The following is a 14,329-nucleotide window of genomic DNA, read 5'->3' as shown; positions in this document are numbered from 1 at the left end:
AACCAGGAATTCCCCTTGACCTCTAAACTCACAGTTCGTTTTGGGCAACAGAGTTCCCTTATTCAGTTTGTGGTTACTCCGTCTCTCAGCCTCAGCCTTGCTGATAGATTCAAATGCCAGAGAATGTCTCGATCAGGTACTTGTGCAGATGGGGGAATTAGTATTTCTAGTATTACTGACCATTGTGCCCTTTGGATACACAGACTACCTCAATGGTAGTCCTTAGACATCTCTGACTTTTCTCGGCCTCCTGACGTACAGGACGAGGGGCAGGGCCTTTCGCCGATTCAGTCCTGTTTCTAGAGTGAGTTTAGTAAGTTTGTCCTTCAGAATTCCATTCGCAGATAACAAGGGGAAAAGTATTCATTGTATGAGTCCAGTTAACAAAGTTAAGAACACCCACTGTATAACAATAAAGGGCTTGGCCTCTGCTAACGATACTCGTTGATTGTAACAGTCACCCTATAAATATGTATTGTTGCCTTATCTGGATGCTCCTCCCTATAAAATGACTATATAATTCATTGAGAAGCTGCTGTTTAAGAGAAGACCATGAATTCATGCCCCTGTGCACATGGGCGATTGTTCTCTCTCTCCAGGACCTGGAATAAAGGAAGGTAAAGCAACTGTGTCTCCGAGCATTTTCCTTCGACTGAAGGGGGAACGGGACGACATTGGATAAGTCTCACTCATAAACTTATATTTCCACATACTTTGACATAGTAAAACTTCCCAAGGTGCTTCAAAGCAGTCCCCTCAGACAAGATTCTAAGTGAGAGTGAGCCTGAGAGACAGCAGTGTAGGATACCTGCAGTTATAAGCAATTGTGGAAAGTACAAGAAGATGATTAGTGGTTGCTGGCATGTTTTAAAGTTAATCTAAATTCATCAATAATAGGGGATGTGAAACTGATTGAATAATAGCAAGTTCATACTTCATGACATCATTATTTTTTTTCTTATTCATGTGATGAGGAACATTGCTAGCGAGGCTAGCATTTACTGCAATTATAATCAGTGTATAATCCATTAATCAGATTAAATATTAGATTTAAATTAAATAACACTAAAGAGTTATGAACTGTCAAGTCCTTAAACTTTGTTTCACAATATCCAATTTCAATGTCAAACTCAGTACAAAATACCATCACATCATGAGTCTCTCCTACAGGTCACATTACTATAGGGTAATTATTTGCCTTTTTATTGCATAATACCAGATCCAAAATACTCTATTTCCAAGGTTGTCCCTCAAAATACTGATTTAGAAAACCACCTTGTTGGCATTGCATAAAACTATCCGTCACATTATACATGCAATTTATTTTGCACACCATCTATAAGGCAAAAATAAATCTCTCATGATAACAGTACTACCTTCGCAACATGTGCCTGTAATCCCTGAATACACATTACAACTATTACAAGGAGGCAAACCCCATCTTTGTTTCTGGTACTCTCCTGTCAGGAAAGACTCTGTCAACACGGCCTACATTCCCTGGCATATAGAAGGACAAGAAGGGATCTCTCAGAAACACAAAATTCCAAAGAGGCTTGATAGCATAAATACCCTGTACTGAGAAAAAAGCTTGGCTGGCTGGGAAATGGAGAACATGGGGACTCTGTCTCAGTGGTCAGTTATATCATTGAGGTCATACACCAAGGAAACAGACACTTCAGTCCACTTGTCCATGCTGACCAAGTTTTGCAAATTAAACTAGTTCCATTTGGTTGCGCTCTAAAACTTTCCTATTCATATACCTAGAGTCATAGAGATGTACAGCATGGAATCAGACCTTTCAGTCCAACTTGTCCACGCCGACCAGATATCCCAACTCAAACTAGGCCCACCTGCCAGGACCTGGCCCATAGCTCTCCAAACCCTTCCTATTCATATACCCATCCAGATGCCTCTTAAATGTTGCAATTGTACCAGCCTCCACCACTTCCTCTGGCAGCTCATTCCACACACGTACCACCCTCTGCATGAAAATGTTGTCTCTTAGGTCTCTTTTATATCTTTCCCCTCTCACTCTAAACCTATGCCCTCTAATTCTGGTCACCCACACCCAGGGAAATGACTTTATCTATTTAACCTATCCATGCCACTCATTTTATAAACCAGAATAAAAGTTACCTCTCAGCCTCCGACGCTCCAGGGAAAAACAGTCCTAGTTTATTCAAACTCTCCCTTTAGCTCAAATCCTCCAACTCTGGCAACATCCTTGTAAATCTTTTTCTGAATCCTTTCAAGTTTCACAACATCTTTCCGATAGGAAGGAGACCAGAATTGCACACAGTATTCCAATAGTGGCTAACCAAAGTCCTGTACAGCCGCATCATGACCTCCCAACTCCTGTACTCAAAACTCTGACTAATAAAGGGAAGCATACCAAAGGTCTTCCTCATTATCTTATCTACCTGCAAGTCCACTTTCAAAGAGCTATGAACCTGCACTCCAAGGTCTCTTTGTTGAGCAACACTCCCTCGGACCTTACCATTAAGTCTATACGTCCTAAAATTTGCTTTCCCAAAATGCAGCACCTCACATTTATCTAAGTTAAACTCCATCTGCCACTTCTCCACTCATTGGCCCATCCGATCAAGATCTTGTTGTAATTTGAGGTAACCTTCTTCGCTGTCCACTACACTTCCAATTTTGGTGTCATCTGCAAACTTACTAATTATACCTCACATCCAAATCATTTTATATAAAAGAAGAAAAGTAATGCATTCAACACCGATCCCTGTAGCAATGCAGACAGGCCTCCAGTCTGAAAAACAACCCTCCACCACTACCCTCTGTCTTCTACTTTTGAGCCAATTCTGTATCCAAACGGCTAGTTCTTCCTGTATTTCATGAGATCTAACCTTGCTAACCAGTCTCCCATGGGGAACCTTGTCAAAAGCCTTACTGAAGTCCATATAGATCACATTTGGTCTGCCCCCATCAATCCTCTTTGTTACGTCTTTAAAAAATTCAATTAAGCTTGTGAGACATGACTTCCCAAGCACAAAGCCATGTTGACTATCCCTAATCAGTCCTTGCCTTTCCAAATACATGTACATCCTGTCCCTCAAGATTTATCCACTTTTATGCGTTTCAAGACATCCAGCACATCCTCCTCTCTAATATGGACATTTTTCAAGATTACACTATCTTTTTCTCTACATTCTATTTCTTCCATGTCCTTTTCCACAGTAAATACTGATGCAAAATACTCATTTAGTGTCTCTACACATAGGCTGCCTTGCTGATCTTTGAAGGGTCCCAATGAAGGCAAGTGTGCCAAACTGTGACGCAACTTTCCAGAAACTATACACCTGAAGCCCAGGGCTCTCTGTTCAAAACATTCCCAGGTGAGGAAGAATCTCTTTACTGCTCAGAGCTGAGAACACCGTCACTCAGCCTATTCAAGACAGAGGATGATCAGTTTTTAGGCACAAAGACATTAAGAATTTTCAATAGCCCTGGAAGGATCCAAGGTGGAATACGGGAAAATATTGTGGCTGTAAGAGCTGCTCCTTTTTTTGAGCTATTTTCAGTTTGCAGCTGATTTCCTTGAATTATTGGATTAGTAATTACTGTTTCGTTAGTGTTACATTGTTTTGAAACTTTGAGGAAAAAAACTTTCAACAACGGCACTTTTAAACAAGAGGAAGAGAGAGCAAGCAGGGACCACATGGGAAATGAAAAAAACAGAGCCGTAAACCTGCACAGCTATCTGATCAGGCAGTAAACTTTTTTAGCTGACTACCTCTGCTAAACAAAACCAAGATAACTGTGGATGCTGTAATTCAGAAACTAAAACAGGAACTACCAGAAAAGCTCAACAGATCTGGCAGCATCTGTGAAAAGAAATCAGAGTAAATGTTTTGGGTCTGGTGACCCTTCCTCAGAACTCCAGAATAGTGTGTAGCCTTCGTGGTGCCACGATCAAGGATATCTTGGAGAGGATGCAGAATTCTTGCAAAGGGGAAAGGGACAGCACAAGGTCATTGTACACATTGAAACTAATAGATTAGATTAGATTACTTACAGTGTGGAAACAGGCCCTTCGGCCCAACAAGTCCACACCGACCCACCGAAGCGCAACCCACCCAGACCCATTCCCCTACATTTACCCCTTCACCTAACACTACGGGCAATTTAGCATGGCCAATTCACCTAACCTGCACACTTTTGGACTGTGGGAGGAAACCGGAGCACCCGGAGAAAACCCACGCAGACACGGGGAGAATGTGCAAACTCCACACAGTCAGTCGCCTGAGGTAAGAATTGAACCCGGGTCTCTGGCGCTGTGAGGCAGCAGTGCTAACCACTGTGCCATCGTGCCGCCCATGTGCCACTGTGCTGTCCATTGTGTCACCGTGCCGCCGATAATGTAATAATGTAGGAAGAGAAAAGGACAAGGTTCTGGGGAGAGAATATAGGAAATTAGGCAGGAATTTAAGAAAAAAGTTCCTTGAGGGTATTAACATCTGGAATACTCCCAGACGTATGAACTAGTGAGAGTAGAAATAGGAGGATAGAGTAGTTGAATGCATAGTTTACGAGCTGGTGCAGGGAGAAAGATTCGCATTTTTGGATCATTGGAATCTATTCTGGGGTAGAAGTGACCTGTAAAAGAAGGACGGATCACCTCTAAATTGAAAGGGGATTAATTTTCTGATTCAGTATGTGGATGTCCAACTAGAGAAGGAACTAAATTTGACCAACTCTTGAGAAATAAGGCAGGGCAGGTGGCTGAGGTGTCCATGCGGAAACACTTTGTGGCCAGTGATCATATTTCCATTAGATTTTTGTAATAGTAATGTAGAGACCGGATCTAGAAGTTCTAAATTAGAGGAAGGCCAATTTTGACGACATTAGGCAAGAACTTTCAAAATTGGGGGCATATATTTGTAAGCAAAGCAAAGTCGGAAAGTGGAAAGTCCTGTTATCTCACTTTCGAAGAGTCCAGAGACAATCTTTTCCTGTGAAGGTGAAGAGCAATGCTGGCAGGTAAAGGGAATGCTGGACAAGGAGAGAAATTGAGTTTTTGGTCAAGAAAAAGGAAACATATGTCACGTATAGACAGCGAGGATCAAATGAATCCCTATAAGAATATAAAGGCAGTAGAAATATACTTAAGAGGGAAATCAGGAGGGCAAAAACAGGATAGCTTTGTCAAATAGGGTTAAGAAGAATGCAAAGGGATTCCACAAGTACTATAAGGACAGAAGGGTAACTAGGGAGAGAATAGGGTCCCTTAAAGATCAGTAAGGTTGCAGGAGATGGGGAGATACTTATCAAGTATTCTGTATCAGTGTTTACTGTGGAGAAGGATATGGAAGATAAAGAACTTGGAAAAATAAATAGCGACATTTTGAAAAATGTCCATATTACAGAGGTGGTGGAGTTGAACATCTTAAAGTGCACAGTGGTGGATAAATCCCCAGTACCAGATGTGCTCTAGAACTCAGTGGGAAGCGAGGGAACTGATTGCTGGGCCCTTTGCTGATATATTTGTATCATCAATAGCCACAGGTGAGGTGCTGAAGACTGGAGCTTGGCTAATGCAGTGCGAAAGGAAGGCAGTAAAGAAATAGGGAACTACAGAACATTGAGTCTGACATCAGTGATGGACATTGTAAGAGGAGATCCTGATGGACAGGATTTACATATATTCAGAAAGGCAAGGACTGATTAGGGATAGTCAACATGGCTTTGTACTTGGGAAATCATGTCTCACTAACTTGAAGTTTTTTGAAGAAGTAATGAAGAGGATTGAAGAAGGCAGAGCAATGGGTGTGATCTATATGGACTTTCAGTAAGGTGTTCAGAAAGGTTTCTCCTGGCAGACTGGTTAGCAAGGTTAGATTACATAGAATTAGCTATTTGGGTACAGTTCTGAGGAAGGGTCACAGGACCAAAAACATTAACTCTGATTTCTCTTCACAGATGCTGCCAGATTTGCTGAGCTTTTCAGCAACTTCTGTTCTTGTTGCATTCGGATACAGAAGTGGCTTGGAGACAGAAGACAGACAGTGGTGATGGTTTGCTTTTCAGACCGGAGGCCTGTGAAAACGATGTGCCACAAGGATCAGGGTCCACTGCTTTTCATCATTTCTTTAAATGATTTGGACATGAACATAGGAGGAATGGTATCTAAGATTACAGATGACACCAAAGTTGGTGATGTAGTAGACAAAGAACAAAAAAAACTACAGCACAGGACAAGCTCTACAAGCCTGTGCCAATCCAGATCCTCTATCTAAATTTGTTGCCTATTTTCTAAGTGACTGTATCCCTCTGCCACCTGCCTATTCATGTATCTCTCTAGATACATCTTAAATAATGCTATTGTGCATGCCTCTACCACCTCCGCTGGTAATGCATTCCGAGCACCCAGACTCTCTGCATAAAGAACTTTCCACACATATCTCCTTTAAACTTTTCCCCTCTCACTGTAAACTCGTGACCTCTAATACTTGAGTCCCCTACTCTGGGGGAAAGCTTATTGCTACCAATCCTGTCTATACCTCTCATGATTTTGCAGACTTCAATCAGGTCACCACTCAGCCTCTGTCTTTTCAATGAAAATAATCCTAATCTACTCTCCTCATAGCTAGCACCCACCATACCAGACAACATTCTGATGAACCTCCTCTGCACCCTCTCCAAAGCATCCACATGCTTTTGATAATGTGGCAACCAGAACTGCATGCAGTATTCCAAATGTGGCCAAACCAAAGTCTTATACAACTGTAACATGACCTGCCACTCTTGGACTCAATACCCTGTCCGATGCAGGAAAGCATGCTGTATGTCTTCTTGACCACTGTATTGACCTACGTTGGCCCCATTCAGGGTACAATGGACCTGAACAACCAGATGTCTCTGTACATCTACTTTCTCCAGGACTTTTCCATTTACTCTATAGTTCACTCTTGAATTGGATCGTTCAAAATGCATCACTCGAATTGGCCTGGATTGAACTTCATCTGGCATTTCTCTGCCCCACTCTCCAATCAACTTATATTCTGCTGCATTCTCTGACAATCTCCTTGATTATCTGCTGCTCCACCAATCTTAGTGTCAACACTGATCTCTGTGGAACACCACTGGTCACAGTTCTCCATTTTGAGAAACTTCCTTCCACTACTACGGTCTGTCTCCTGTTGCCCAGCCAGTTCTTTACCCATCTGGCTAGTACACCCTGGACCCCATGCGTCTTCACTTTCTCCATCAGCTTATCATGGGGAACCTTATCAAATGCCTTACTGAAGTCTGTGTACATGACATCTACAGCTCTTTCCTCATCAATCAACTTCCTCAGAGAATTCTATTAAGTTGGTAAGACACGACCTTCCCTGTACAAAACCATGATGCCTATCAGTGATAAGCCCATTTTCTTCCAAATGGGAATAGATCTTATCCCTCAGTATATTCTCCAGCAACTTCCCTCCCATTGACAACATGCTCACTACTCTATAATTACAGGATTATCCCTGCTCCCTCCTTAAACAAGGGGACAACATTAGCAATTCTCCAGTCCTCTGGGACTCAATCACTGCAAAGATATCTGTTAAGACTCCAGCTATTTCTTCTCTCACTTCCCTCAGTAACCTAGGATAGATCCTGTGGACCTGTGGACTTGTCCACCTTAATGCCTTTCAGAATACCCAAAACTTCCTCCCTCCTCATGCCGACTTAACCTAGAGTATTCAAATATCTATCCCTAATCTCAACTTCCGTCATGTCCTTCTCCTCCGTGAATACCAATACAAAGTGCTCGTTATGAATCTTACCCATTTTTTCTGACTCCACGCATAACTTCCCTCCTTTGTCCTTGAGTGGGCCAACAATTTCTCTTGATCCCCCCTTGATCCTTATATTGGAATAAAAGGCTTTGGGATATTCCTATTTGCTAAAGATATTTCATGACCTCTTTTAGCCCTCTTAATTCCTTGTTTTAGATTGGTCCCACATTCCCAATATTCTTCCAAATATTTGTCTGTCTTCAGCTGCCGAGACTTTATGTATGCTTTCTTTTTCCTCTTAGCTCGTCTCACAATTTCACCTGTCATCCATGGTTCCCTAACCTTTCAATTCTATCTCTTATTTTCACAGAAATATGTCTCTCCTGCATTCTAATCATTTCTCTAATGGACAGCAAAGGTTACCTCAGAGTTCAATAGGACCTTGATCAGATGGGTCAGCAGGCCAAGAAGTGGCAGATGGAGTTTAATATAGATAAATGTGAGATGCTGCATTTTGGAAAGGCAAATCAGGGCAGGACTTATATACTGAATGGTAAGGTTCTGGGGAGTGTTGCTGAACAAAGAGACATTTGAGTGCACATTCATAGTTCCTTGAAAATGGGGTTGCAGATGAACAGGACAGCGAAGGTTGTGTTTGGTATTCTTGCTTTTACTGGTCAGTGCATTGAGTACAGGAGTTCAGAAAACATGTCATAGCTGTAGAGGCCACTTTTGGAATACTGCATGCAATTGTGGTCTCCCTGCTGCAGAAAGGATGTTATGAAACCGAAAGGGTTCAGAAAATATTTACAAAGACATTGCCAGGGTTCGAGATATAGGGAGAAGCTATTTTCCCTGGCATGTTAGAGGCTGAAGGGTAATCTTGTTGAGGTTAATGAAATCATGAGGGGCTTGGATAGGGTGAATAGCCAAGGTCCTTTCCCTGGGGCTGGGAGCTACAGGACATTGGTTTAAGGTGGGAGGGCACAGATTTAAAAGGGACCTAAAGGGCAACTTTTTTTTTCCAACAAAGGGGGATGCATTATGGAATGAGCTGCCCAAGTGAGTGGTGGAGGCTGCTAAAATTACAACATTTAAAAGACATTTGCATTTAGAAGGATGAGGGCCAAATGCTGGCAGGTGGCTCTAGATTAATTTAAAATATCTGGTCAGCATGAAAAAGTCGACTGATGTGCCTGTTTCCATTTTGTACAGCTCTATGACAATGTGTAGTTGAGGTGCATGATGTGGTTAAATGATGAGTAGGCTTCAAGGGCCAAGTGGCCTCATCTAGATCATCTTTTGATGTTGTTCACATTAGTCCCAAACATGGATATTTCCAGTTGTCCTTTCTTTCCTCCAGATGGTCCCACTGTTCCAGAAAGCTCTTCCCTCTACAGTCAGGGAGGTCATTTACCATTCAGGATCTGCTTGGTATTGAGTTGAGTTTATCTATTCCCCTAATGATAGGAAGGTAATTGTTTAGGAGATTCTATTTCTGGGTTCAACGTGCTTCTCACCTCTGCTCCACTGTGGGTAGCATTACAACATGGAGACAGACAACCAAACTAAAACAGTCCTTCCACCTCTATTTGCAACACAGTAAATTTTGAAACCTTCAAAAGACCCTCAAAATTGACTCCAATGGTTCCAAAATAGACTTTTTGAATGATCAATCCCAAACTCTGCAAATCACTTCTTGACAATCAATTTTTAAGCTTAAACAAAAGACTTAGCAATTTACTAATAACATTACAACTTTAAAACAGCAAAATTAAACAAAGAAATATAATTGATCTAGGCTAGAAACTTAAAATCTTTATTTTTAAGCACATTCAATACAAAACATCAAATACAGTGAAGGGAATCAAACAACAAATCCAAAGATGTGTAGGTTAGGTGGATCAGCCATGGGAAATGCAGAGTTAGAAGGCTAGGGTAGGGTGTGAATCTGGGGTGGGAAGCTCTTCGGAGACTCGGTGTGGACTTGTTAGGTTGAATGGCCTGTTTCCGCACTGTAGGGATTCTATGAACAAAACTAGCCAAATTATTTAAGTGTTTTTCACAATGTGAATGATGATTTTATGGACTATGCTGTGAAGATTTTGCCCTGGGTCGTCTTTGCAGTTCACACAGATAAAGGAAGAATTCCTTATAACTTAGTGTTTTTTAAAATTCTCTGAGCTACCAAAAGCTCTTCATGGTGAGTTAGGTGGGAAACTTTCAAATCTTCATGCCGTAGCACCAACAGTCAAATTCATTTTTTAAAAAAATGAACAGTGCGAACAGAACCCAATTAAAACTCTGATCATTCCCGAACTGACTGAGGAGTTACCATGCAACATCTGCACAAGGTTTTTTTCCCAGACTTGCTGAATACAATTCCCAGATACAGACCTCATTACTAGCAACTTCTGCCATCTGTTTAAATACAATATGATGATGAAACATCTGCAGAACCCTTTGATCAGGAAACAACTTGCAATTAACTTCCAAGCCTGACAGAAAACCTTGTTTTCCTTTTAATACAAGCCATTAACACAGTCTAAAAGTTATCTTTCACTCATGGTTTGCAGCTCACAGCTCCAAATTGATATTGATAAAAGGAATAAAAATAATGAAGAGGACTCTGACAGTCATCTTCAACTTCCTGGTAGCGCACTGTTCTGTCGAATGCCCTGCTCTGGGTCACAGTCTTTATCCATCACAAAGATCAAAGGTCAGCCTCTACTGGACAGTAGCAGCACACAGGAGTTCCCTCTACATGTGACTGTAATGCCCCCCAAAATGGTCACTCGTTTCAACTTTTCCCCATAGCCGATGTCCTGCTCTTTTAATTTTGAGCTGCAGGCTCTTTCTCAAGGCCTTTGTCAGACAACCACCTGATGAAGGAGCGTCGCTCCGAAAGCTAGTGTGCTTCCAATTAAACCTGTTGGACTATAACCTGGTGTTGTGTGATTTTTAACTTTGTCAGACAGAGATTTTTTCCAAAGTAACATTGTGAACCAACCTGTGTCTATGTCAACTTCAGTCGAGGACACTGGATCTTCTTCCCTGTTTGGACCTTCAGCCATATTGTTGAAAGACACTCCCAGATTTTGATGCTCTGCAATAAATATATTAATTGGAGGATTAGATGAATAAATAACTTCAGAATGTTTGCTTGTTAAATATATCAGTCCATTGTTCCCACGAGTAATACTGACAGCTGTGAGTTGCAGAATCTTGAGTTCCAGAGTATTTTTTATCAACTCTCCACATCAGCAGTGACACAGACAGTTGCCCAGTGAAATCCTTGGAGTCCCACTGATCTCCACGGCCCAATCCCCAGAATCATACAATACAGAAGGTGCCCTTTGGTTTTCACCAACAAAACTGCCCTAAATTTACCACAATCCCACTTTCCAGCAGTGGGCTCATAGCCATGATTAGTATGACATTTCAAGTGCTCATCTATGTATTTTTCAAAAAGTGTTGTAAAGTTTCTTGCCTCAACCATCCTCCAGGTAGCGTATCCTCAAATTCCCACCACCCTATAACTTTAAGATGAAATATCTTTTCCTCAAATCCCCAATAAACCTGGTGCCCTTCTCTTTGAAACTATGATGTCACTGACTACCACTACCACCACCACCACCCCTCCCCCCTCCCAATGCTCCGACCCCACCCACTCCCTCCATTCCTGCCTCTTAGACTAAGGGGAACAGCTGCTTTCTCTCCACTCTTCTATTGCCCCATATAATTTGATACATCTCAAAGCAGGTCCCCTCTCAGCTTTCTCTGCTCGAAAGAAAACAACACGAGCTTCTTTTCACAGTGAAATGTTTCAAGCAACATCCTGGTGAATCTCCTCCGCAAACACCCCTTTTCTATAGTCAGGTGATCAAAACTGCACACAGTATTCCTGCCAGCGTTTTGTACCATTCCAACATAATCTCCTGCTTTCACAATCTGTGCCATAACTGATAAAGGCACGTGTCCCAGTATGCCTTCCTAACTACACTGTTAACCCATCCTGCCACCTTCAGGGATCTGTGAACAAGCACCTCAAGAACCCTAATTTCCTCAGAGTTTCTTATTATCCTGCTCCCTTATCTTGTTACTTTGATGGAAGAGCATCACCTCACATATATTACGGTTTCATCTCATCTACCAATCTGTTTGTATCCTCCTGAAACCTGACACTTTGCTTTTTACTGTTAACTACCTGGCCAGTCTTTGTGTCATCGACAAACTTACTCATCAGCACACCTGACCCCGCCCCTCCCACATTTTCATGTGCATCATTTATGACTATCATGAATAAGGGACACAACACTGATCCCTGTGGTACTCCATGGACACTGGCCACTTGTCACACAATCAGACTGCTACTACTAGCCTCTGTTTGCTACCTCAAAGCCAATTTTGGATTTACCCTAACAAGTTACCCTTGATCCCATACGCCTTTACCTTCTTTATCAGACTCCCAAATGGGACCCTGTCAAAGGCTTTAATGAAATCCATGTAAACTGCAAATTTGCACTCCCCTCATCAACATACATAGTCACCTTGAAAAATTCTATTAAACCTGTGAGCCATCACTTCCCTCTGATAAAGCCAGGCTGACTATCCCTGAGCAGATCTTGCCTCTCAAGCAGAGATTAACTCTCTCCTTCAGAAACTTGTCCAATAATTTCCCGACCACTGATATGGTTTGCTATTAGCGTGGAGAAGAGCTACATCCATTAAACACAATAATACATTTGCCAGAATTGGTGTCCCTTTTGTAAAACCATGCGGAATTTGTCCATATTATGGTATCATTAAAACTTCCTTAATAGATTCCATCATTGTCCTGATGACCAAAGTCAAGCTAACTGAACTGCAGTTCCCAGTTTTTAAACATCCTTAATTTCTTTTGTTTACCAATATAACACTGGTTTTCAATCTGCTGAATCAATTCCGGATTATAAGTTTCAGAATGTTGTAACCAATACATCTGCAATCTGTGCAGTTATATCCCTTATATCCCTGTAAGGGTGTAGGCCATCAGGTCCTGGCAATTTTTCAGATTTTACTCCCTTCAGTTTCTCAAATAATTCTTACACGCTCAAATTAATGAGCTGAACTTCCTGAATCTTATTATTCCCAGTTATCTCTATTTCTGATAGTTAGGTTAGATACCCTACAGTATGGAAACACGCCCTTCGACCCAACAAGTCCACACTGACCCTCCAAAGAGCAACCCACCCAGACCCATTCTCCTACCTTATATTTACCCCTGAATAATATACCTAACACTACAGGCAATTTAGCATGGCCAATTCACTTGGCCTGCATATCATTGGATTGTGGGAGGAAACTGGAGCACCCAGAGGAAACCCACGCAGGTACGAGAGAACGCGCAAACTCCACACAGACAGTCACCTGAGGTTGGAATCGAACCATCCCTGGCGCTGAGAGGCAGCAGTGCTAACCACTGAGCCACCATGCCGCCCATGGATATTTACCCTATTCCATGCCCCTCACAGTTTTATTAATCTCTATATGATCATCCCTTAGACTCAGAGGCTCCAGGGAAAACAGCCCCAGCCTGTTCAGTCTCTTCTCATAACTCAAACCCTCCAACCCTGCCAACATCCTTGGATACCTTTCCTAAATCAAGTTTCACAATATCCTTCCGATGGGAGAGAGATCAGAATTGCACACAATATTCCAAAAGTGGCCTGAACAATGTCCTGTACGCTGGCAACATGTCCTCTCAACTCCTATACAATGCTCTGACCAATAAAGGAAAGCATACTAAATGCCTTTTTCACGATCCCAAGTACCTGCAACTCCACTTTCAAGGAACTATGAATCTGCACTCCAAGGTCTCTTTGTTCAGCAATACTCCCCAGGGCCTTATCATTAAGTGTATAAGTCCTGCCCGGATTTGCCTTTCCAAAATGCAGCACCTCACATTTATCTAAATTAAACTCCATCTGCCATTCATTGGCCCATTGGCTCATCTGATGCAGATCCCATTGCACTCTGAGGTAACCTTCTTCACTGTCCACTACACATCCAATTTTGGTGTCACCTGCAAACTTATTAACCATACCTCCTACTTTCACATTAAAATCATTCAAATCAATGACAAAAAGTGGTAGACCCTGCATAGATCTTTGTGGCACATCACAAGTCACAGGCCTCCAGTCAGAAAAGCAACCTTTTACCACCACCTTCTGTCTTCTACCCTGAGCCAGTTCTGTATCCAAATGGCTAGTTCTCCCTGTAATCCATGGATCTAACCTTGCTAACCAGTCTACCATAAGGAACTTTGTTGAATGTCTTACTTAAGTCTACATAGATCACATCCACCATTCTGCCCTCAACAATCCTCTTTGTAAATTCTTCAAAAAAACTCATTCGAGTCAGTGAGACATGATTTCACATACACAAAACTATACTGACTATCCCTAATTTGTCTTTGCCTTTCCAAATTCATGTAAATCCTGTCCCTCAGGATTCCCTCCAACATCTTGCACACCACTTTCCAGCTCTGATCTCCAGCATCTGCAGACCTCACTTTCTCCACCACTGATGTCAGGCTCATCTGG

At 42.0% G+C, this 14,329-nt stretch overlaps 1 protein-coding gene across 1 annotated transcript in view; it reads right to left on the bottom strand.

The window, feature by feature from the left end:
* Positions 1 to 14,329, bottom strand: part of LOC122544462 (NACHT, LRR and PYD domains-containing protein 3-like) — a 112,993-nt gene that overhangs the window by 58,047 nt on the left and 40,617 nt on the right. Inside the window, exon 3 of the mRNA XM_087981797.1 lies at positions 10,756 to 10,851. Coding sequence (XP_087837923.1) covers positions 10,756 to 10,851 — 96 coding nt within the window. The remainder of the gene's footprint in view (positions 1 to 10,755; positions 10,852 to 14,329) is intronic.

The sequence above is a fragment of the Chiloscyllium plagiosum genome, unplaced genomic scaffold, assembly GCF_037043375.1.
Source record: "Chiloscyllium plagiosum isolate Xiang-an unplaced genomic scaffold, Cpla_swu_hap1 HiC_scaffold_41, whole genome shotgun sequence".
Lineage (NCBI taxonomy): Eukaryota > Metazoa > Chordata > Chondrichthyes > Orectolobiformes > Hemiscylliidae > Chiloscyllium > Chiloscyllium plagiosum.
Note: the sequence above shows the minus strand (reverse complement) of the source record. Positions and strands in the feature narration are given on the sequence as shown.